Source organism: Octopus bimaculoides, chromosome 2, assembly GCF_046866305.1.
Source record: "Octopus bimaculoides isolate indiv1 chromosome 2, ASM4686630v1, whole genome shotgun sequence".
Taxonomy (NCBI): domain Eukaryota; kingdom Metazoa; phylum Mollusca; class Cephalopoda; order Octopoda; family Octopodidae; genus Octopus; species Octopus bimaculoides.
This window is the reverse complement of record NC_142929.1, coordinates 187,704,032-187,729,277: the sequence shown is the minus strand read 5'-3', so window position 1 is coordinate 187,729,277 and position 25,246 is coordinate 187,704,032. Positions and strand designations below refer to the sequence as shown.

The following is a 25,246-nucleotide window of genomic DNA, read 5'->3' as shown; positions in this document are numbered from 1 at the left end:
ACAAACATACATAACACGTAGACAAAAATACATATGCATTTGCGTTTCTGTAAATATATAAAAAAAAATGCAAATGCAAAGTACATTGACAGACTGACAGGCAGGCAGGTAGCTAGATATGTGCAGGGGATGCCAAAATGTGTACCTCTCGTCTTCCCCACGGTACAAAATTTATTTCGGTTAAGCACAGTATAGTGTTGTTTGGACCAAACGCTGCGCTCATTGATGTGAAGTTAAATGTCAACTCCACCCCGTATATACCGCACGCCTTCAGCAAATCCATTCATGTTCCTTGTGTTCTTTTCGTGCCGTTTACACTATTTTCGAAATATAATACATTTGTTATCCATATATATATGCATACCATATCTACTGTCACTTTCTCTCTCAACACTTAACACAGCACTAAACGTACACACCACCAGCATCATCATCACTGTTAAACACTACCGTCAACGCCATACTATGTTAATCACTATACGCCGCTACCTTTACCTCCAACAATAAAAGTATGCACTTCTACTGCCTCCACGATCCAACGACTGAGTTACTTAACATACTAGAAATGATAACCAAATCTTCTTCAAATCACACCCTGCCATCGTGGAAAAGGGAAAAGTCACATTAAATTATATGTTGTTATTGTACCCTTAAATAAACGGTGTTGTTGCGACTGAAATAACTTTGATCATAAGTCTGCCCCATCAGGTATGACCTAGGGTTAAACGACCACCACCATTTGTCAGCTCGTGGTCGTCTCTAAAGTTTCGTGCCTTGTTTATTCCCTGAAACACGCATGTGCACACATATCCGTACCCGTAGTGTGTTATCATGAGTTGTAGACTCAATCTGTCACTCAGTTTAACATCAACACATGGTCCTTGGTCACTTTTGTGGGGTCCAAATTGACCGTTGCAAGCATTCGGGACTGGTTTCTGGCTTGAGCATAATAACATCCGCTTTCATCCCACCAGTATGTGTTTAGATGTATGTACATGTTGCGTGTGTGTGTGTGTATGAATGTATGTATGTATGTACCTGAAGGAAATGTTCTCTATGTGGCCTGTGTGTTTTCTGTACTCTGTTTATCATTTTGTCTACGTGTTGTTTGCAATGTCCTGTACCCAGATATGCATCTATATATACAGGTAGATGTAAGTATATACATACATGTACGTATATATGCATATACTCATTTATTATTTGTATATATATATATATATATATATATATATATATATATATGCGTGTGTATGTGCACACACACACACACACACAGCAGCAGCAGCAAGAAAAAGTTTCCGCCTTCCTTTATGTATGTGTAAAGATAAACACATTAATAGGTAACATCTCTCTTGTGTCTCCTCTGCCCACCCCTTCCACAGGCGTAATGAGGGATTTCCTGATTTTCTTTCCTTCTCCGACTCTCTCTCTCTCTCTCTCTTCTCCCTACTTGTCACTTCACATTACATCAGCTGCCCTTCCCCGCGCCTCTCTTTCTCTTCCTCTCTCTCCTATTAACTTCTCATTTTTCCTCTCTGTTGCTTTTTTTCGTTCTCTTTCTTTTTCATATTTTTACTTCTTTCTGCTCTATTCCCCTCCCATGTTTCTTCTAACTCTTGCTCTCCGTCCCTCTCTTATTACCTTTATGAACATTTATTTTCCTTGTCCTTTTTCTCTTTGTTTATAAATTTTTTTTTCTCCCTCGCTTAACTTCTACTCTTGATCTCTTTCTCTCTCTTTATTTGTCTTTCTTTTCCTGCTTCTCTCTCTTTCTCGCCCTCTTCTTCTACATAAAAGAAAAAGACGTGAAAAATAGTAGTGCAGTAGTGGGAGGAGGAGGAGGAGGAGGAGGAAACAGGTATAAAGAAAGAGAGAGAGAGAGAGAGAAAGAGAGAGAGAGAGAAGATAGAAGAAAAAGGTGAAGAAGGAAAAAGAAAGAGAAGGGTAAGGACTGGTTAGTTGTCTCTCGTATTTCAACAGTGTCAGTTTGGAGTTCCATCGGTATTCGATTGTCAGCATCCCAGAAGGTCGACACAGACAGACGCGTGCACACACATATATACACGTACTAAGACATAGATACATACATACACACAACAACCTGTACGCACACGTATCTATCTCAAAGGATAGAGAGAAGGAGAAAAAAAAAACGTGAAGAGTAGAAGATAGCAATATCACAACAACTGTAACATCAACAAGTGTAATAACTTCAGTCGAGAATGCCAGTAAGTAAATATACTCAGTCACTCCCTCTCTTTCTCATCCATCCATCCGTCCATCCATCTATCTATCATTATATCTGTTTACCTACCGTCCATTCATCAGCTTGTCTTCTTTTGTTTCTGCATACGCCTATTTCATACTTATTTACATCTGAATACACTCACGCCCGATTTTTCTTTTTGCCACATTCACAAGTTCATCTCCTTTACCACAAATCAATCATCTACTCGAGATGGCTTTGCCTTAATACACACTTCCAAGCTTTCAGAATCTTTTATTTACATTTTATTAAATATGTTACATGTCACGTGTGTGTATTATTTGTGCACAGATGTGTCGCGGAAGTATGTAATATGCCATTTTTTAAAAATAATAGTATGTAGGCACGTTTGTATAGAATCCATTTAGTTATGATATAATTGCATGAGATAGAACTGTTATGCATGGTGCATGATATGTTTGTGTTTGCATTATATATATATATATATATATATATATATATATATATATATATATATAATGCCCCACTTGAAGATTAATGTGTATAATTCTTGAGTGAAATGCATACAGAGGTGTGTATATCTGTACGTATATACAGCTGTTACATGAATACATACACACAGACACACACACACAATGTATATGTTATGGGATATGTGTGTGCGTGTGCAAAAGTATTAACAGAGTGGTTGAAACAGTTATTTATACACATCTTTACACTGACATTTGTATGTATGTATGTACGTACATACTTGTGTCTAGCGACATCTCAACCATGGCCGCCACCACTGCTAAAATGCATGAAAGACACACAGATAAACACAGTGGTGGGAGAGTGGAAACTGTAGGAACCACAGTTGGTCGATAAGGTATGGCAATTGCCAATTGATAAATTTTCCTGTTCATATCTAGTAGACACGCCCAGACAGATTATGAAGCACCAAAGTTATTTCCAATGCCTGATTCACTTCAGGTGCAAAAGGTATTGTTGTAATAGGGTCCTGCTTGAAAGGGTTGAACATTTGCAATTATCCTGTTGCTCTTGTTATAAGTAGATTTATATTATTTCATTTACTGCTATCTAGTATTAAATAATTTTTTAAAAAACTGTCTTGAAAAGCGGTTATGATTAATATAGTTTCGGGATCTGGCCTCGAGGACACCCGGAACAAAACTGAATATTTGATCCATTACCTCACATTCAATATTTATTATATCTTAGAGTCTTTAAAGCTAAATAATGGAAGAAGCACCATTGGAAGGCTATGTTTAGGGCATGAGTTGGCCCTAACCTGGCCTTGCACGTCACCAGGGGACAATATTCAACTCACAAGTGGCTTGATCTACTCAACCGGTAAATAACTGTAATACTGAAGTTGCGCAACTCCTAACTGTTAACAGTGAGAGAGTATGCTGTTGCTACTGTTTTAGTCAACTTGATTTGCAGCAGCTGTGAGTTGCTTCGAGAACTTTGGTCCGCAGCTAGTGATAACCATCTCTTCCATACAGTGCCACCAAGACTCAGTTAAGGGTATTAGCCTTAACTTACGCTTTTATGCAGGCTCTGTGTGTGTGTGTGTGTGCGCGCGCGCACGTGTATAAGTACGAACGACCAGTTACATAATCAGGTATATATTTTGTATATACATTCAAAATAAATGCATCCTTAGCAGTGTATTTGTGTGTATGTGCGTGCATGCGTGCGAGTGTGGGTGCGCGTACATTCATGCATATAATGCCTCACCCATAAAAGGCCACATGTTTGGAGACCAACACGGAATGTCTATAAGCATGCATTTCCATCAACTCCGCTGAAGCGCTTTTATCCTTTATATCCCAAGGTGTACTCATCTACTGGTGGGTTGGAAATCCATTTGGCCGAGTTTACAAAGGCGGAGCTTCTGTTGATGAGATCGTTGGCAAATTCCGTGCTGCATCTGCTGCAACAAAAAAAAAAAAAAATGAAAGACTGGGGCTTGCTTCTCATCTGAGGACCCATTACAGAGAAACTGACTAACTTATTCCCTGCTCATGTGAGAAATAAAAAGCAAGTGGTTATACTCGAAATCGAATTTACGACCACACACACACACACACATACACACATTCATATATATATATATATATATATATATATATATATATATATATATATATATATGCATACATACATACATATCTGTGCTCATATGCAAGCTTATGTTTATGTATACATAGATGTAGGTACATATACATGCATTTGTGTATAGACATGATATATATGTGTGTGTGTATGTATGTACAGTGCATTTTATATATGTGTATGTGTAGGTTTGTGTATGTAAGTATGTATATAGACCCCTATTCATAGATCTATAGATATATGTATCCGTATATGTACATGCATATATCTATAGTCACATACGTATGTTTATGTATGCCTGCATTCAACAGGCTGACGTACATACATGCATACATACATACATACATACATTTACTGGTATACAACTCTCTCTATGTGTGTGTGTGTGAGTACATTCTCTCTGAAAATAGCTTTTCACATTGCGTTGGTCCAAAAAAGGAGGTCTGAGTTGAAAGTGGTTGGGTTCCGTATCTGCTGTCTTTTTTGTCACTGTCTGTCTGCCTACCTCTGTTTATTTATTTATCTATCTATCTATCTTTCTATGTCACTAACTCTAAGTATGTGTATGTGTGTGAATCGGTATGTGCAGATGCGTGTATGTGTATACATTGCATCAAAGTGTCTTCTTCGATGCGTCTGTTGCGTGTGTATGTGCATGTCTCAACTTTACATGTATGTATGTTTTTGTGCGTTTCTGTCGACATACACCCCCTCTTACTAACCTTCACCCTCTCCACTCCCTCATACTAAGTTTCTCCTCTCTTTTACTATCTTACCCCCTCCTTTCTCTCATTTAGTTACGAAATCTGTTATAACCATGGGTGTCATCCGTCTCCGTACAACCACCACCGAGCCAATGAGGGAGCCTCTACGTGAGCGTTCGGCCGACTAGAAACAGCAGACAAATCTACCTTTTTAGAAAGGGATACATTGGAAGATGGGGTCCTAGATTCCACTGCACCTTGGATAAATGGGATTGTTACAAGTGGAATGCTTAGATCAGAGCCTGCTTGGTCAGGGCTAGTCTAGGGCTAACCAACGCCAACAACATCATCACTAATATAGCCACAAGAATCTCCACTATAACCACCCCTTCAACCTCCATACAATTATCATTTTCATTATTACAGTCATAACAATCACGACCATAACTACAAGTCATTAGCGCAACCACCACCACCACTACCACCACCGCCACCATCTTGTCTGCATGTTATGTAAATTAAAAAGCAAAACATTAAAGTATGACTGCTGAATCATTTATTAGCCTTAACCATAACCATGGAAACCAGCTCTCTCCCACCTCAGAGCTGTTGTTATTGTTGTCTAATGTTAGGTCCTAACATCACTGGATGATGATAGCACACTTCATTCATCTTGGTAGCAAAAGGACAATTCTTTGTATTTTGTACATGATTTAATCAGAAGAGGAGAGGACAACAGTTGTCTCTTTTTCAGGGTCTCTGTTATGGTGAGAAGAGGGGAGGAAGTTACCTTTAACTAGAAGATTTGACCCAGCACTAAAGGCACTCAGAACAAATATTGATTCTTCACTTGTATGAATGTCAGATTATTGTCCCTTATTAATAGCTGTTGATCTCTTAATTTACATGTGCACCAGAACATACTCTTTCATTGCCCTATTTAATTGCCCTCATTTTGTTGAGTAACATGAGTAACAGAAATAAAAAAAACCTTGGTCCAAAAAAGGAGGTCTGAGTTGAAAGTGGTTGGGTTTCATATTTGCTGTCTTTTTTGTCACTGTCTGTCTGCTTCTCCATTTATCTAGCTGTCTATCTTTCTATCTCACTAATAGTCCTTAGCTGTGAGTATTACATAAGTAATATTTACATAAGTATCAAATGGTACTCCCTAAAGTAAAGGTGTTAATCTCTAAATTTATAGATGTACTAAATTGTATTCCTTAATTATCCTCAGTGAAAGATTTTAATCCCTTCCTTCACAAAGTGATCTAAGTGACCTACATTTATCTTTAACTGCTCAGAACAACAGACACTGTTCCTTCAGCTGTTGATTCCTGACACTAATCCTTAATTATATTTCAAGTAAGGGTATTTTTATTCCAATTGTCATCACATGTCTAAACTGATGAAACCACTGAGCTATTTATTATTCAGAAGACATTTGAAAACAAATGCTCACACCTATATGTAGAATAGGCTTCTTATACAGCTTCCATCTGCCAAATTTCCCTCATGGGGCATTGGTTAGTCAAAGGTTATTGTAAAAGGCACTTGCCCAAGATGCCACTCATTGTGATTGAACCAAAACCTTGTGGTTACAAAGTTAACTTTACAACATGTTCTCAATAATGTCAGGTGATATAATTATTCTAATAGTAATACTACTGCCAACTATATAAGGTTATATAAACATCCTAATAGTTAAGCCCATTTCCCCTCAAATCCTCACTGTTGACTGCATGAATGCTGAGAAAATATTAAGTCATTGACTAACACTGTTTTTTTTTTTTCTGCGTATTTATTTATAGTTAGCTTTTGAATATTTTCAGTATTATATTAACATTAATTATTCTGTTTCTTCTATGATACATTAACATTACCAGCGATTGTCCACAAGCAACTTTTAAATGACCCTTTAGCTTTGTGAACGGTGACCTAGAAAACATTTTGTAACCAGAGACACCTAGTCTTATTTACTGGTAGCAAGACAAATGGTACCTCTCTCACTTGACAGTCTAATCACGTTCACTAGTGCCATGACACAGATGGTAAACATCTCACTTACAAATTTAATCTCCTTTATTGGCACATCGACAGTACACTTCTTACTTAACAATCTAGTCTTGTTCAATAGCACCAAGATAGATGCAGTCATTTGACTTGTTAGAAACAGCAACTGAATCTCTTTAAAACCACACTATACTATCTTTAAAAAAAGGACACATTAGATAATGTAGTAATAGATACTATATCTTTGGTCATGGATGCAATTGATCTGGGGTTAACAACTGCGTATTTCACAAACATTTAAAAACAATATATTTGAACAATATTAGAAAATAAAAGAAGAGATGATTATATATATTTATCCTATGTCTATTGTCCTCTCATCATCAGAGCTATCTACCTATAGGAGATCAGTCCTGTGAACTTCTTTGTTGAAATTCTATTATTTATTTCAAACTGTAGCAATTTTAAAATAATTAACCTGCCTCCCACAAACAATAAAACCCATTCAAAGTATATAAACTCACAATTCTTGAACCCCCCCCCCCCAACATCGCTCTTCCATTCATTATAACTAAAACTAACTTCCTACCTATTTATGACAACCCATAATTGCTAAGACTGCTTCATAAAATGTTTCCCTTTTAGAGCCTGAATGGGATTCAGCTCTAAGTAATGGTTCACCTTTTACATGGCACACATAATTACCTTACTGAACTCTTATCTCTTACATTAATATTCACACACAAACACTCGCACACACCAAGTCCTGTGTCCCCTTACCCTTATTTTCCCAACTACTGCTATCATCTCTGCTCATTTCAACCTGTACTGAGTCTGAACCCTCCTTATATTAAGTTATTACAATTCTGTATCTCTCTCTCTCTCTCTCTTCTCATTGCCCTCTCTTCTCTCATACAAAACTATTTGTGAAAATGCTTTTTACATGAGAAGCAGGGGCTCTCCTCCCCCTCCTCCGGGAACTCCATATGCATGTTTTAACAACCCCACCACCCCAGTAAATCAACTGACTAAACTCCTTGCTGTAATTTAACATAATCCCTTAATCATTGTTTATCTCACATTGCTATCTCTGTAAACCGGTGGAATAGCAAGACTTAAACATTCAACAACTCTTCCTGCTTTCCTTATTCTTCAGACTTTACAAAAGCCACAAGTTTTCTTCTTGCTTTCCTTGTCCTCAGTCAACCATTGTAAAAAAAAAACTACTAGCTCTCCCCCCCCCCCTTGTACTCTCTTTATCCTCAGACTAACACATGAAACAAATCTGTAAACTGCCAAGTTTCACACCAAATAGGTGATGTGTGCTACTCATCATGTCCTATTTATAAATTCTTTAAAAATTACATGATAACTAAAGTACCCAGCTGCTTTGCCTTTTTCTTAGTCTAGAGTTTCCTGTGGTTTATAAAAGTCCCTGAGGTAAATTAAAGAACAGATGTGCAATTTCTGAAGGGATCTGATAAAACTGATATAAAATAGGGAAGAGCTAAGAGTGAGAAGTTTAGAGTAATGGGTGTAAGTGTTATACCTGTATGGGTGTGCATGTAAGTGTTATAGTCATATGTAATAGACAGAACTATGTAGGTATGTTTTATATCTGTATATATGAAAGTATACATGAGAGTGAAAGAGATAGGCTAATGTATAACAGTTTCATATTTGTGTTGTGCATGTGTGTGTCTGAAAATAATTGAGTGAGAAATAGAGTAATCTATATGTTTTGTATACGTAAGTATGTATGTGAGAGAAACATCTAAATATTTTTTACTTATACATTTTTGGCATTAAGGTTTGGTGAAATTGATATTTATGTAGCTTGATAATTACATTTCATGTATATGAATTAGTTATATTAGTTAATAAAATACTTAACAGAGGCCTTGTGCCAATGTTAAAATTTAATATAAGAAAACATTAAACGTTAAAAAGATAACTAGAGATGACTAAGTCAGTGAAGGTTTCAGAGATTAGTAGGCAAGAAATATCTGGTGAAGAAAAATATTAGTCAATTACAAATATTATTTTCATTTTCCAGTGAATATGAAAGATAATTTTAAACAAGTTTCAGCTTTATTTTGTTTTCATCAGCAAGGTTTAGACTTCACTGTATTTATTGAAATAATGTGGAAATGATTGGTTAGTGTAGAAAAATAGAATTGATTAGAATAATTAATTGCATTAGCACAAGACCTTGCATTTTTAGAGAAGGGCTCTACGTTAACAGAATTGACCTAAATACATGACTGGTATTGATTTTGTGACTACTCTTTTATCAGAGAAATGAATGTTAAATAAGACTCTGGCATGATTTATGCCAGAATCTTATTGGCATAATGTTGTGATGAAATTTTCCTTTTTTAATATTTTCAAAGTAACAAACAAAGACAGTAATTAGTGTTCACAACTTAAAAGGTTTTCCATAACATAAAATAACTGAGGGAAATAACACTTTTTTACATGAAGAAGGGCAGCCAGTGGCACCCATAACCTTATGGGAACTCCCGTAGTGGTGGGGAAAAGGTGAAAGAAAACCATGATACAAGAGAAGGAGGCAGAGTATCCAAATATCAAGTTTTTCTGAGATCAGACATTTGATCCAAATGTTGTTAATACAGTTCACTTTGCTAAAGCAACCAAAGAGGGAGTTGGTGGCATTAAACCAGGTATGGTTTTAGTCAACATCGAAGAAACAGGTACAGTAAATCCAGCAGGCCTCTGCACGCTTACTGTTAAGTTTTACTCCAATATATATTGGTCAACCTGTAGAAGAAGACATTTACCCAAGGTGCTATACAGTTGGACAAAACTGAAACACGGATGATTGTCTAACTTCTTAAACAGGAAACCATGTCTGTGTTTTCAGTATATCTCCATTGCCATCATCAATTTGAATTCATTGTGTTTGTTTATTAGTTGATTTGACTACCAAAATACAACAATGTATTTCCTCAGAGATGTGTATAAAATATATAATTATATGTATAGATTATTTATTATAAATGTTATGTACAATATATATAAATACATATACACATATATAAAAGTGGTGAGGACCGCAATCCTTCAAAGGGATGTCAAACATATATATATATATATATATATATATATATATATATATATATATACATATATATATATAGACATATTATTTCTAAATTTCTCAACTAGAGACATTCAGTAACAGAAGTTTAAAGTAAAGACTATTTGCCGACATATATATATGAGTTGATCGGAGTGGTTGGCGTTAGGAAGGGCATCCAGCTGTAGAAGCTCTGCCAGATCAGATTGGAGCCTGCTGCAGCCATCTGGTTTGCCAGTCCTCAGTCAAATCATCCAACCCATGCTAGCATGGAGAGCAGATGTTAAATGATGATAATGATGTAGATAGTATTCATAAATAATGGCTATCATTGATGAGAACTGACAAAAAGTGGTATGGCAAATGAAACTTATGCTATTTTAATATAATGTCTATAAAGAAAAAATTATTTTAAAAAAGATAACTGTAATACAGTTCTATATTTAAGTGATGAGGTATTATGTACACTATTTACGTTATTTACGTTTTTTACATTCGACGGATATTTGTCCTCATCTTGTTTGTTGTTATAATAGTAACATCGAAAAATACCTTAGGAATGAGAACCCAGGTTTGAAATTTCCCTAAGATACCTGAAGAAGGCTGGAGGGTATATCAGCTGAAACGTGTTAACAATAAACAAGATGAGGACAAATATCCGTAAATAATGAAGATAACTGTAGTTATAAAAAATAAAAGAATTCAAAGTTCCAAATATTAAAATATTAAATTTTGAGACAGTTGACTTTTTAAAAAGAAATAAAGATGTCTATAGGATTTAGATTTTAAAAGCATCATCACTACCTTTGTTTTCACACCTGTTTTTCCATAATGGACTAGGTAAGATGAAACTTATGGAGGTAGAGTTTCTACAGTCAGAGGCATTTCCTGATACCAACACCCATCTAATTTTTTTTTTTTTTTTTAGTGGTATGTTTTTATTCCACTTATTTGCACATATCTATTAAACTATGGGACATTTGTCAACTGGAGAATATACACAATGTCACTGTTTTTCTTCTTTACTCCAATGTTGTCAATGCGAACATTCATACACACACATATACTCACACAACAGCTTCCATCTACCACTTCTATCTCAAGGTATTGGCAGCCTCAGGCTGTAGTAGAAGACTCTTGTCCAAGATGCCATTTAGCAGAACCAAACTTGAAACTATGTGGTTGCAAGGTGATCATTGTATCCACACAACCATGCTAGTGTTAAAATACATTTATAATTTAAATTAGAATAATTATATAACCTTCATAGTAGTGAGAACTTATATCAGAATTAATAGGTGTATTGTATTATTTCATGATTTGTAAAAAAGCAAGTTAAAAGTATATGAAATAAATCTTTTCATACAAAAGAGAGTACTTTTTTTTCTTATTTGTATGGAAACAGGGGTCTAAAATTTAAAACAAGTAGTGAGGTTTATATACTTAAACTAATTTAAAATCCCCAAATGAAAATATTTTGCTTGTTTACTTTTGGCATCCTCAGTTTGTCTACACTCTATGCTGGCATGGATTGTATAGCCATCTCAGTCCAAGTTAGTTTTTGGAATATGATAACAATCCAATCCAACTCACAACAACATGAAAAATGAATATAAAATGATAATGATATATATATATATATATATATATATATATAAAAACACACACACACACACACACACATGTTAAAAGAATATAAAGTATGTTTCAAGCTGCTGCCTCATCAGACTAGGGCTTATCCTAGTTAGTGAACCATATAAACCACTAAGAGTACAAGAGTCTTCTGTGGATGGGTTGCCAGTTTGTTGTAAGGTTAAATCTCTAATCCACCCAGCTACTACTGCTACACATTTTCAGCTGAGTAGGCTGGAGCAGTTTTAAATGAAGTACATTATTCAAGGACACATGCTGCCCTGTCCAGAGACTGAACACATGATATTACAGTAGATAGATAGAGAATCAGACAAACTAATACTAGGTATAGAATTTAAGTTCTTCTTGGAAATGGAAGTGAGGGGGAGAGTACTCTCCTCCTGTGAATTTGTTAAAAGGTGAGTGGTTGTGGCAAAAATGGTTAGAGTGGATGAGATTACTGTAGCTTAGCAAAGTACAGGTTCAAGAGAGAGCACTTGCCTTTGGCAGTCACAGTGGTCTTGGATTTGTGCAGTTCTCCCACTGACACTAAACAGAGATCCTCCAGTATCAAGAAAGCAGTATCAATTATGTCTGGACACATCAAAAGAAGATTAACCGGGAAGATAGCTTTTGTGTGCGACAGATGCACAGAGGCAATAAACACCACAGATGCTCAGAAAACAGATTCTATCACATGCCAGGGGGAGAAACTAGAAGTAGTTGATAGCTTCTGCTACCCAGGTAACCAAGTCTGTAGTGGGTGGGTGGGGGATGCTCAGAGAGTGTTACTACTAGAATAAGAATAGCCTGGGCAAAGTTCAGAAAGAAATGAAGCTAGCATGATCTTCTGGATGTGTAATGTCGTAGAGCAACATGCCGTGCTTGAGGAGACCTATTGAGTCAAGTACATCAACAGCAAAATCAAAATCAAAATCAAAATCAAATCAAATCACAATCAAATGGAAATTGTAGTTGTGGTCCCCATGCTGGTGGCACGTAAAATGCACTATCCAAACGTGGCCAATGCCAGCACCACCTTGACTGGCTCCATGCTGGTGGTACATAAAAAGCACCATCCGATCATGGTCGATGCCAGCCCCTTTTGGCCTCTGTGCCAGTGGCACTTAAAAAGAACCCACTACACTCTCAGAGTGGTTGGCGTTAGGAAGGGCATCCAGCTGTAGAAACACTGCCAGAGCATGCTGGAGCCTGGTGCAGCCTCCTGGCTTCCCAGACCCCAGTTGAACCGTCCAACCCATGCCAGCATGGAAAACGGACGTTAAATGATGATGATGATGATGATGTATTTATATACCCTGTATACTTTCTATTTCATTCCCTACTTTTCCCCTTTCATCTTTCCTCTTCTTCCTTATCCTCTTCCTACTCAATGTAAATCCCTACATTATGTATAACTTATCTTTGTAATAATATCTCCTTCAACCAACACATCATCATCATCATCATCATCATTAAGGCAGTGAGCTGGCAGAATTGTTAGTACACTAGGCAAAAGGATTAGCAGCATTTCACCCATCTTTACATTTTGAGTTCAAATTCCTCAGTGGTTGATTTTGCTTTTCATTGTTTCAGGGTTGATAAAATAAGTACAAGTTTAGCACTGGAGTTAATGTAATCAATTTAACCTCTCTCCTGAAATTGTTGGCCTTGTGCCACAATTTGGAGCCATTAGTAGTAGTAGTAGTAGTAGTAGTAGTAGTAGTAGTAGCAACAGCGGCAACAGTAGTTTATTTGAAAATCTGCATACATGTATGTGTGTGTGTATAAACACATGTACAGATAGATCTAATATTGCTTATGAATTATTACAATCTTTTTAATGTCAAAAGCTCTGTTTGGCTCAGTTACAAGAGTTTGTAGATTTTGCTAGATTATGAACTCATTACTATGACTGAGATCATCTCAGTTGAATGATACATTGGCACGAGCGTATCTCTTGTAATTTTACGTGTTGATGGGTGGTAGACCTGGGACAGAATTAGAAATCATAGTCCCAAGATAATATAGTTTATCATATGTTAACTCTTGACTGCAAAAGTTTTCATGGCTTTTCTTTGAATATCATTGATATTATTATGTTCCCATAGGAATATAAGTCGAACAAGTAGACCTATCATACATAGGCAGTTGGTCAAAGCAGAATATATGATCTACAGAACCAGTGCATCAGCCTATATAGGAACCATTCTGTAGAGATAGACATAGTATAAGTGTGCAATTTTACAGTTTTTGCAGAAAGAGAACAAAAATAAATGTAACAGCATGAAAAGCTAGAGTAAGTGGTAAGTGTACAAACTAACAGTATGTTAATCTGCAGCAAATATAAGTGAACAGTGACAGTTTGTACGGATAATGCAAATATAAGTGTAACAGTATGTACCAACTGACCAAAAGTAAGTATATAATCTAAAAGTACATATGGATAGACCAAATATAAGCATACAGTGCAACACTATGTACAGTTACATCATGTATAAGTGTAAAGGTAGAACAAAAGTAAGAGTTACACTATAAACTGATACATCTAAGGTAAGTGTAAAATTTAAAGTATTTATTGATAGACGAAGTGTAGTAGAATGTACACAATGATCAAGATTGATTTAAGGAATATGTATAGATAGACTAATACTAAGTGCACATGTATAATGCAACAGTTTGTAACAATAGATCAAATATTAGTGTATAATATAACAATGCATATAGATTGACCAATGATAAATGTTTAATATATCGTTATTTATAATTGGGCCAAGTATGGGCATACCAAATATTTGTATTCACCGAAAGATGAAAAATAATTGTTCAGTGTTACTGTATGTAAAGATATATCAAGTGTAAGTGTACAATTTTGCATTATATATCCCTTCACCAAAAGTAGGTGTTGCAGAAGGTTAAAGATAGATAAAACAACAAGTGTATAATCTAACAGTATGTGAAAGTAGATCTAGTAACAGTGTGTAATGCATATAGCCAGGGAAAATTGTATGATCCAAGTATAAGTGTACAGTTGTAAAGTATCAGCAGATAGACAAAGAAGATTACTGGGAAATACTATGTACAGATAGACCAAGTATAAGTGTACAATCTAACAGTATGTACTGAATGACCCAGAGTAATTTGTGTATATGTAATGCATACAAGTACAGATAGACATGTTTAAAAAAAGCTGCAACATTATATAAAGAATGGTCAAGACAAAATATATCTATGGTTTGATACTATGTACAAGTAGATGAAATACATTTGTATAAATTATGATATACAACTGGGCCCACATGTAAGTTTGCAGTTTAACAATATGTCCACATAAACCAACACTAAGTATACACTTTAACAACATGTGCAGACAGATGAAGTATGTGTGTAGTGTAACTATGTAGACATAGACCAAATATATTGTTACAGTATGTACAGCTGGATCACAACTAAATGTACACTATAATAGTAAGTATAAGAATGCAGTATAACTATATTTTAGATATAAACTAAATATAAGTGTATTTGTGTCATCGTATCTACAGAAATGGAATGCACATATACAGTGCAACAGTATATACATATAGTACAATTGAAAGTGAATAACATATGAGTATATACTGATAGATCACATGTATATGTGCAATGAAACTATATGTAGAGACGTATCACTAATAAATGTACAATAAATCACTATGCACAGTCAGTGTAAGTATGTATGATATAACAATATAATGTAAAACCAAGAGTAACTATATCTCAAATAGCCCAAGTAGAAAAGTGCAGGGTAATGATAAGAGCAGATTGTCCAACTGTCAGTGTACAATATTTCAGTCTGTGCAGATAAGCTAAGAGTAAATGTAAGAGTAAGTATAAATAGATATGTATAAAGATATATACAGACCAAGCCAAATATACATTGTGGGAGTATGTATAACCTGGCCAAGACTATATGCAAATATGTACAATACAAAGATTTTAGTGTAAGATTGTGTTCAAAAAGGCCGAAAATAAAAGCACAATCAAATAGTATGTACAGATAGGCCAAGTATAATGTACAGTGTAATAGCATGTACATATATATATCCCAGGTATGAATATACAAAGTAGTACAATGTACAAGTTAGATCAAGTATAATCATCGTCATCATTATTAAATAATGCTGATGATAATGATGACAAATGTGGTTGGGTAAAGTTTAAACGTACAGTATCCCTTAACCCTTTAGCATTTAAACTGGCTTAATCCAACCAAAATATTCTACTTGTTTTATGTTGAAAGAGGACAGATCTGGTTTCTCACACCGAGCCTACAATGTCATTCTAAAAAATTAATAGATGCCTCATCAAAATTTCACAGCTACAAGATAATGCATGATTAAGTTAAAGCAATGTGAACAAATAAGCATTACATTTGACAGAATAATAAGAATGTTAAAGGGTTAAAGAACACATTTACAGTACTGGTTGACTGAGATAAAAGATTAGCAGTGTGGCAGTATGTACAGATGTATGAAATGCAAGTATGCAATGTAACATTGTGAAGATAGATCGTGTATAAGTGCATTCTCACTTGAGTAGGTATAACAGTACATACATATCAACCAATGGTAACTGTAACAGATGTAAAGATACACCAATACTAAGTGGCCTATATAATAATTTGTGTGTAGGTAGGTAGGTAGGTGGTTGGGTTGCTTTGGTAGGTAGGTAGCTAGGTAGAAATGTTCTGTGTAAAATTCAACACAAATGGCCCAAGTGTACATATGGTTGAACCAAGAATAGATGTACAGGTTAACTTTGAGTATATTATCTAACAGTATATATAGATATTCCAAGAGTAAGTGTATAATTTTATATACTGGTAGACCAAGCGTAATTATGACCAAAAGCTAAGACAAGGTTTATAGTATGCAAGTGTGTATAGTAAGTTAAAGTGTAATTTTACTTTTAGACCCACAAAACTATGTGCAGAAATATCAAGAATAGTTATATATTCTCATGTATACAAATAAATTTAGTATAAATGGTTCAACTTTACATACATTTGGGCCATTTGTGTTCAATCTTACACAGAACATTTCTACCTAGCTACCTACCTGCCTACCTACCTACAACCTACCCACCCATCTACCAGCCTACATAGCAGTCCAAACCTCATTCTCCCTCTCTCTCTCTCTCTCTCCCTCCCTCTCTCTCTCTCTCTCTCTTTCTCTCTCTCTCTCTCTCTCTCTCTATCTCTCTCTCTCTCTCTCTCTCTCTCTCTCTCTCTCTCTCTCTCTATATATATATATATATATATATATATATATATATAGAGGGAGAGAGAGAGCTATCACAATATTTAGAACTAGATTAAATGTAAGCATTCGGTGTAACAGTACATACAGATAGACCACTTATAACAGCACAGCATGACTGTTTGTAGAGATTGACCAAGTTTACATATTCAGTGAAATAATATGCACAAATATATGAGGTATGGGTTAAAACACAGCACTATGTGCAGGATACAAAATGCAAGTTTACAAAATCACATTTTGTACAGAATGAAAAGCTACAAGTATATATGCAGTGTAATAATGTGTACAAGTAGACTATGTACAGCTGTATAACATATCCCACTGTGCAGTTATACTATGCAAAAGTGTATATTACAACAGTATGTAGAGATAGATGAAGTTTAATTTACAATCAATCACTACATGTAGTTACTACATCGTTATGTGCAGGTACCCCGATGGTAAATACACAAATGTTTTCATGGGAATAAAGTTTTTACAGAAAAGCTGCATGAGTTATGTGTATTTGCATCTAGAAATTTATGGTTGCGTGTCTACATTGCAGCATTCCTGGTGTGTTACATATACTTCTCGAGTTACCAATTGCTGTTATCCTGATATACTGGAAGATATCTTTGAATACAAGCGATAATGATGTAGATGATGGAAATGGTTGTGGTGGTGGTGGTGGTGGTGGTTGCATTGTCTGGGAGTTAAGTATGATAGTGATGCTGTTAGTAGTGACAGTGAAGACAGCCATGAGGATATTGGCTGTGATGATGGTGATGATGGATTGAGGTTTGGTGGTGGTTGCTGCAATAGAATTCAATTTAGTGACAACGAGAATAATGATGGTAATAATGATGATGATAGCAACAATGATGTTGGTTGTATTGTTGGCAATGATTCACTGACCTCTGACCATTGTCACATGAATTGGGATAGTAATAGAGGAGAGAAGGTTTTTGTTGTTGCACAACATCTCAGCATTAATCAAGCAGATTTCAGCTGAATGACTCGGTGTCAACTACAATCCATTGTTACAGGATATACCATTACCACTATGTGGTTGAAGACCATAGTCAGCATTCTGACGGTTAATGATTAATTATTGTGCACAGTATTTTAATTTAGACATGATTGGGTATTTAGTAAGGGCTAAAGTTTCATTAAATAACAATATGCACTTTTCACATGCCCAGTTAATCTTCCATTTTTAACATTTTTGATTTATTGTGTAGGTGGTCTTGTACAACCTGTTACAATTTGAAATGTGCTGTATTATATTCTTTATAGTTTCTTGTTACAGAAGGCTTCTACATTACTGCATTCGCTTGTCTTTGTTGATAAATGTAGTAATTATCAGTGCTTTAAGTTTCATAGTACATTGTTTTGTTTCCTTCTCTTTTTTTGAATGTGATGTAAATGTTGTGGAGGGTTGTATGTAATTTCTAGTATTTTTGCGTTGTGTATCTTATAGTATGCCTATGTTATTGAGTGTGAGGTATTTGGTGGTGTTGGTAAAAATAAAGACAGTGTATTTAAAAGGTGCTACTTTTAAGTCTATTGTTGTAGAGTCAGGATTCTAGGTAGTTGATGTAAGGTTGGAGCTGTGCAGCTGTCTTGTGAATTATAGGAATATGTGAGTATGATGTCACCTATGTATGAGGTTGTGTGTATGTTTTGTGCAAATATAGGTTTTAAAGTGTGAATTACAGATTGAATCTTTGTAGCACATAATTCTAAGGTAGAGGGTCAAAGTCTGAATGTGCTGCTTTTATATCCCACATAGACTCAGGAGCTTGGTGGGAGATGGATAGTTTCTAGATTTAATTTTGTGTTGTTTATTAATGAGGTGTTGAGTGTTTTGTGTACTTGCTAACTCCATTCCATCCAGTGAATTCCTCTGAGTTCGCACAAACAAATCCAACCCTGGCATTGAATTTGGGAAGAACAATAAGGTTGCCATGGTTTGGCTGAGATCTGATGAGAAAATCCATTTCTTCATAAATACCAACTATGATAAAGTCTGAGGAAACGAATAAAAATTCTAAGCACTGATAATATCGAAATGTTGTTTGCCTGACAAAGATGCAGTCATATCATTCAGTCTCTTGTGAAAACCAGCAAATTTCTCGGCAAAACAACCCTTGACAGTAACTCACTTCAGAATTATGTCATTCTTCAGTAATACAATTGATCCAAAAGGTGTAGCTTATCCATGTTTATTTCCCTGCCCCCACTCCCAGTGAAGTGTTTCTCACTCAAAGTTCATATCTATATCTTACCTTGAGACCTTTCTGGAACTGGAGCTGTTCTCTCAGGTTTTTCTGCCTTGCTATTACGTTTGCATGTTCTGTGTGCTTTGAGTGTTATTCCTTTTCCCAATGATTTTTTTCAACCGTGAGTCTCGCATCTCAGCATGAAAACTTAAACTTTCAGAGATCTACTCTACTCAATGTCAACCAAACATCTTGCTTCTAGAGTGCACAAGCACTGAGACTGATTCAGTGACAATACTGGAGCAGAAGTAATGTCATTCTTGTGAACTCTGAGAATTCACCAGAATGATACATCATCCTAAGTGAAGAAGGATGCTTTCATTGCAGTATGCAAAATTGCCCAGGTCAGGCTTCACCAGATGCAAATTTGTTTGTTTTGGTACAATGATAGATTAGATTTAGTCCTATGTCGATAGTAATCACTCATGAGGCTTCTCTGACTCTTATAAAACTGTCTATGGCCTACAGGTCTCTGGCTCATCTTGCTGTTGAGTGCTGACAGATAGGTACTACAATAGACATACTCTCTTTACTCTTTTACTCTTTTACTTGTTTCAGTCATTTGACTGTGGCCATGCTGGAGCACCGCCTTTAGCCGAGAAAATCGACCCCAGGACTTATTCTTTGTAAGCCTAGTACTTATTCTATCGGTCTCTTTTTGCCGAACCGCTAAGTTACGGGGACGTAAACACACCAGCATCGGTTGTCAAGTGATGGTGGGGGGACAAACACAGACACACAAACACACATACATATATATATATATATACATATATACAACGGGCTTCTTTCAGTTTCCGTCTGCCGAATCCACTCACAAGGCTTTGGTCGGCCTGAGGCTATAGTAGAAGACACTTGCCCAAGGTGCCACGCAGTGGGACTGAAACCGGAATCATGTGGTTGGTAAGCAAGCTACTTACCACACAGCCACTCCTGCGTCTTGGAAAAGATATCTGAAAAGACAGAGAGAGCTTTTCAGTACCTTGTATCCTGACCCACTTCTCTGCTGTCAACAAAGCAGTAATATTTCTCTTGGTGATGATCATCATACTGACGATGGGATCAAGGAGGTTATAGAGGTGCTATCTAGTGGCAAAGCCTCTGGAACAAACACTATTCTCACTGAGATTCACAAGACTGGCAGTCCTCACTTTGTCTCAAGGCTCACTGAACTCTTCCACTTGGTGTGGTACCAGAAGGATATTCCACTAGATTTCAAGGATTCTTCAATAGTGCATATTTTCAAAGAGGAAGAAAATCATAAAAGTCGTGGCACACTCTTCATGGTGTTTGCAGCTGTCAAGGGTTCTTTTGCCAAGAAATTTGCTGGTCTTCACAGGAGAGTGACTGATAGGCCTATGATTGCATCTTTGTCAGGCAAATAACGTGCCAACCACTAAGGCATCATCATCATCATTATCATCATCGTTTAACGTCCGCTTTCCATACTGGCATGGGTTGGATGATTTGACTGAGGACTGGCGAATGAAATGGCTGCATCAGGCTCCAATCTGATCTGGCTGTTGGATGCCCTTCCTAATGCCAACGACTCCGAGAGTGTAGTGGGTGCTTTTACATGCCACTGGCACGAGGGCCAGTCAGGTGGTACTGGCAATGGCCACGCTCACATGGTGTTTTTTATGTGCCATCTGCTCAGGAGCCAGTCCAGTGGCACTGGCAACAACCTCGCTCGAATGTTTTTTTTCACATGCCAGTAAGGCGATGGTGGTAACAATCATGCTTGAATGGTGCTTTTTACGTGCCACCAGTACGGAAGCCAGACAGCTGCTCTGGCAACGATCATGCTCGGATGGTGCTGTTAGCACTCCACTAGCACAGATGCCAGTCATCGAATTTGATTTCGATTTCGATTTCACTTGCCTCAACAGGTCTTCACAAGCAGAGTTTAGTGTCCAATGAAGGAAAGGTATGCATAAGTGGGCTGGTTACACCCCTGGCATAGGCCATGGGTTATGGTCTCACTTTACTTGCTGGGTCTTCTCATGCACAGGTCTTGGTCACAAGTCATTGCCTTGGTGAGGCCTAATGTTCAAAGGTCATGCTTCACCACCTCATCCCAGGTCTCCCTGGGTCTACCTCTTCCACAGGTTCCTTCAAACACTAGGGAATGGCACTTTTTCACACAGCTATCCTCATCCAGTCTCGCCACATGACCATACCAGCGCAGTCGTCTCTCTTGCACACCACATCTGATGCTTCTTAGGTCCAACTTTTCTCTCAAGGTATTTACACTCTGTCGAGTATGCACACTGACATTACACATCCAGCGGAGCATATCACTGTTAATGTCACAGGGAAGATTCTTGCCCAAATAATGTTGAATTGGCTGATTGTCTACCTTGAACAGAGTCTTTTGTTTGAGAGCCAATGTAGCTTGAGAGAGGGTCATGGCACAATCTTCATGGTGTGCAGAACAGAGAAGAATGGCTTTGGTATACACTACCACACTAACTGTTAGCTCATCAATATGAGATGTTTGCAAATTATTTTGCTCTCAGTATATTCTCAGTTTGAGATGTAGCTGTGCATGGACAGATTCTCCTCTCTCTCTCTCTCTCTTATGGCTTTGGCCTCACCATCAACCCAAAGAAAACCAAAGTCTCATACTAACAAAATCTTTACAAGAAGTACAGGCCATTTACTATCATAATCAAGGATCAGGCAATACAGACAACAGAATTGCATACTTTGGCAACACTCAAGAATCATCCACATTGACAGCAAAAAGGGATTTATCAGCTATTCCTAGACACATCCATCAGTGACATTATGGTCATCATCTTGATTAATCAATAAATAATTTTGTGTATAACTGGCTAGTCATGGTATACTCATCAGATAGATATCAATATATTCCATCGACTATATCGATATAATAGAGAAAATAGATTAAACTATATCAGTGCTTTTTATGTGCCACCAGTACGGAAGCCAGACAGCTGCTCTGGCAACGATCATGCTCGGATGGTGCTGTTAGCACTCCACTAGCACAGATGCCAGTCATCGAATTTGATTTCGATATAATAGAGAAAATAGATTAAACTATATCAGTACGACCAACTAACCACCATCACAACTAACGCCTCACCACTACCATTCACTCACCACTATTGCCCTGTTACCACTACCGCAACTACCATGTCACAACACATAACCATTACTACTAATAACATCTGACTACCATCACTACAACTACCTCACCACCACTAATACCACTGCTACTACTACTACTACTACTACTACTACCACGACAGGATCACTCAATAATAGCAGCCAGTTACATCATTTGTTTCATTTTGCCACTGTCTGGTTTAAAGATAAAAGAAGCTATGCCTCCACCATCTCCATGACCTCTTTCCCATCACCTCTTTCTCTAACTCACCTTAATTACCTCTCTTCCCCCGCTGCCCCTCACTACCTTTACCCACTGTCTTTTCTTCATAGCGTATACCCCCCACCCCCACCAACTATCTCCTTTACCTCTCCACTATCACCACTACTGTTCTACTTTCACTATCTTTCATCTCCACCTTCACAAGTTCCTATACTTCTCTATACTACCACTGCTACATCACCTTTGTTATACTACTCCCATTACTACTGCTATCAGTAATCATCATTGTTATCAAAGTTACTCTTCTTCCATAAACTTTACTCTAGCACTTTATTTGTTTTGTCTGTCAACAACAACTACATACAACATCAGAGAAAGCATGTTACTAAGAGAGCTTCTCTGTGGACATTCATTCTGCTAGAAATATCAGTCATATTTCCCCAAAAACCCTATCCAGCTATCTTAAAAGGGAAAGGACACTGACCAGAGCTGACTTGAGGCCAAACTGCAAAAACAATTATATTGTTTCTTATAAAAGCACAAGGCCATAAAATTGTGGGTAGGGGAACAGTTAGTTATATCAACCCCAATTTGACCACTGATTTATTCATTGATCCTGAAGAATGAAAGGCAAAGAAGGCTTCTGTGGGATTTGAATTTAGAATGCAAAGAACTGTAGTTAATTATTACAAAGCATTTTGTCCAATATTCCTACAATTCTTATTTCTTTATTGTCCACAAGGGGCTAGACATAGAGGGGACAAACAAGGACAGACAAAGGGATTAAGTCGATTACATCGACTCCAGTGCATAACTGTATTTAATTTATCGACCCCAAAAGGATGAAAGGCAAAGTCGACCCCGGCAGAATTTGAACTCAGAACGTAACGGCAGACGAAATACCGCTAAACATTTTGCCCGGCGTGCTAACGTTTCTGCCAGCTCGACGCCTTTATTCCTACATATTTCTACAATATTCCTACAATTCTGCCAAATGCCACTTGTAATGATAGTAATTTGGTTTCAAATTTTGGCACAAGGCCAGCATTTTTGAGGGATGCGGTTAAGTCGATTACATTGACCCCAGTACTCAACTGGCACTTATTTTATTGACCCCAAAAGGATGAAAGGCAAAGTTAACCTTGATGTAATTTGAATTCAGAATGTAATGATAAATGAAATTCCACTAAACATTTTGCATGGCATGCTATAATAGCAATTTAATAGTAATTAAGCATAATAGTAGATGATTCTAATTAAGCATAAATGAATAAATAATAATTAAGCATAAAAAATGAGATTTGTTTTATGGAGGAAATGGAAAAATATTTATTCACTTCCCTTGATATGGATAATAAAAGGAATGTTAAGTTGCTGTCACTGAAAAATTAAAATGAGGCCACAGACTTGTCTCACTCTGAACCGCTCTTCACAGTTAGGCATTTTGCAACAAACAACAGGCATGACTGAGTGAATATTAAATATTCACTAGCCAATATATAAATCATTACTGCAAGACAGACATGACAACAAATGATAGAAGAATTCATTGAAGACATCAGTCACATTATTCTGAATTATAACTGGTAGAGAAATTGAAGAAAACCATCCCAACATCATTATCATAGATTTTGTGTCCAACCCATGCTACAATTAAACAAATGACCAAGGAAATTGCTATATTGCAGAGAACAGATGCTGGTGGACTGTAACCATAGTAGAAATGAGTTATAAGATTGTAGTGGACAGCATCCAGAGTAGAGGTAGTTCATATGACTATAGATAGTAGAGTTGGGTGATTTGATAGTAGCATATGGAAAACACAAGAAAATGGTCAACTATAGATGCAGGCATGGCTGTGCGTTAAGAAGTTTGCTTCCTAACCACATGGTTCTGGGTTTAATCCCACTACATGGCACTTTGGGCAAGAGTTTTCTGCTATAGCCTTGGGCTGACCAAACCGTTGTGAATGAATTTGGTACACAGAAACTTAAAGAAGTTTGTCATACACACACTCATGCATGTGTGTATGTCTTTGTGACTGTGTTTGTCCACCACCACTGTTTGACAACTGATGTTGGTGTGTTTACGTCCCTGTAACTTAGCAGTTTGGCAAAAGAGACCAATAAAATAAGTACCGGGCCTAAAAAAAGTACTGGGGTCAATTCATTCAACTAAAATTCTTCAAGGCAGTGCCTCCGCATGGCCACAGTATAGTGACTGAAACAAATAAAAGAAAAGATAAAAGTGTTGGATAGAGGGAAGTATTTCAAGAAAGTCAAAATTCACAAAATCAGTGACCTAGAATAGAGGATAATGGTGGGAGAATAAGAAACTAATTGATTACTTATCAATTTTTTTAAAGGAAGTGAAATGGTCTCTTTGTTATAGGGAGTCTGCCATATGGTTCTAGTTTCAATTTCTTAGGTTGTTACACACAAAGACATTCTTCACTGCTTAAATAGTCAATGAACTGATAAACCATCAACTCTTCAGCACATCTGCATCCATCATTACAGTCATCATTACA

The 25,246-nt window shown here is 36.7% G+C and overlaps 1 protein-coding gene across 2 annotated transcripts in view; it reads left to right on the top strand.

The window, feature by feature from the left end:
• The first annotated feature begins 1,855 nt into the window (after positions 1-1,855).
• Positions 1,856-25,246, top strand: part of LOC106872597 (adenylate kinase 1) — a 52,324-nt gene continuing 28,933 nt past the window's right edge. Inside the window, exon 1 of one of the 2 annotated variants that reach the window (XM_014919633.3) lies at positions 1,856-2,231. In XM_014919633.3, coding sequence (XP_014775119.1) covers positions 2,226-2,231 — 6 coding nt within the window. In that variant the 5' untranslated portion in view covers positions 1,856-2,225. The remainder of the gene's footprint in view (positions 2,232-25,246) is intronic. The other variant, XM_052965784.2, reaches the window with a different exon arrangement.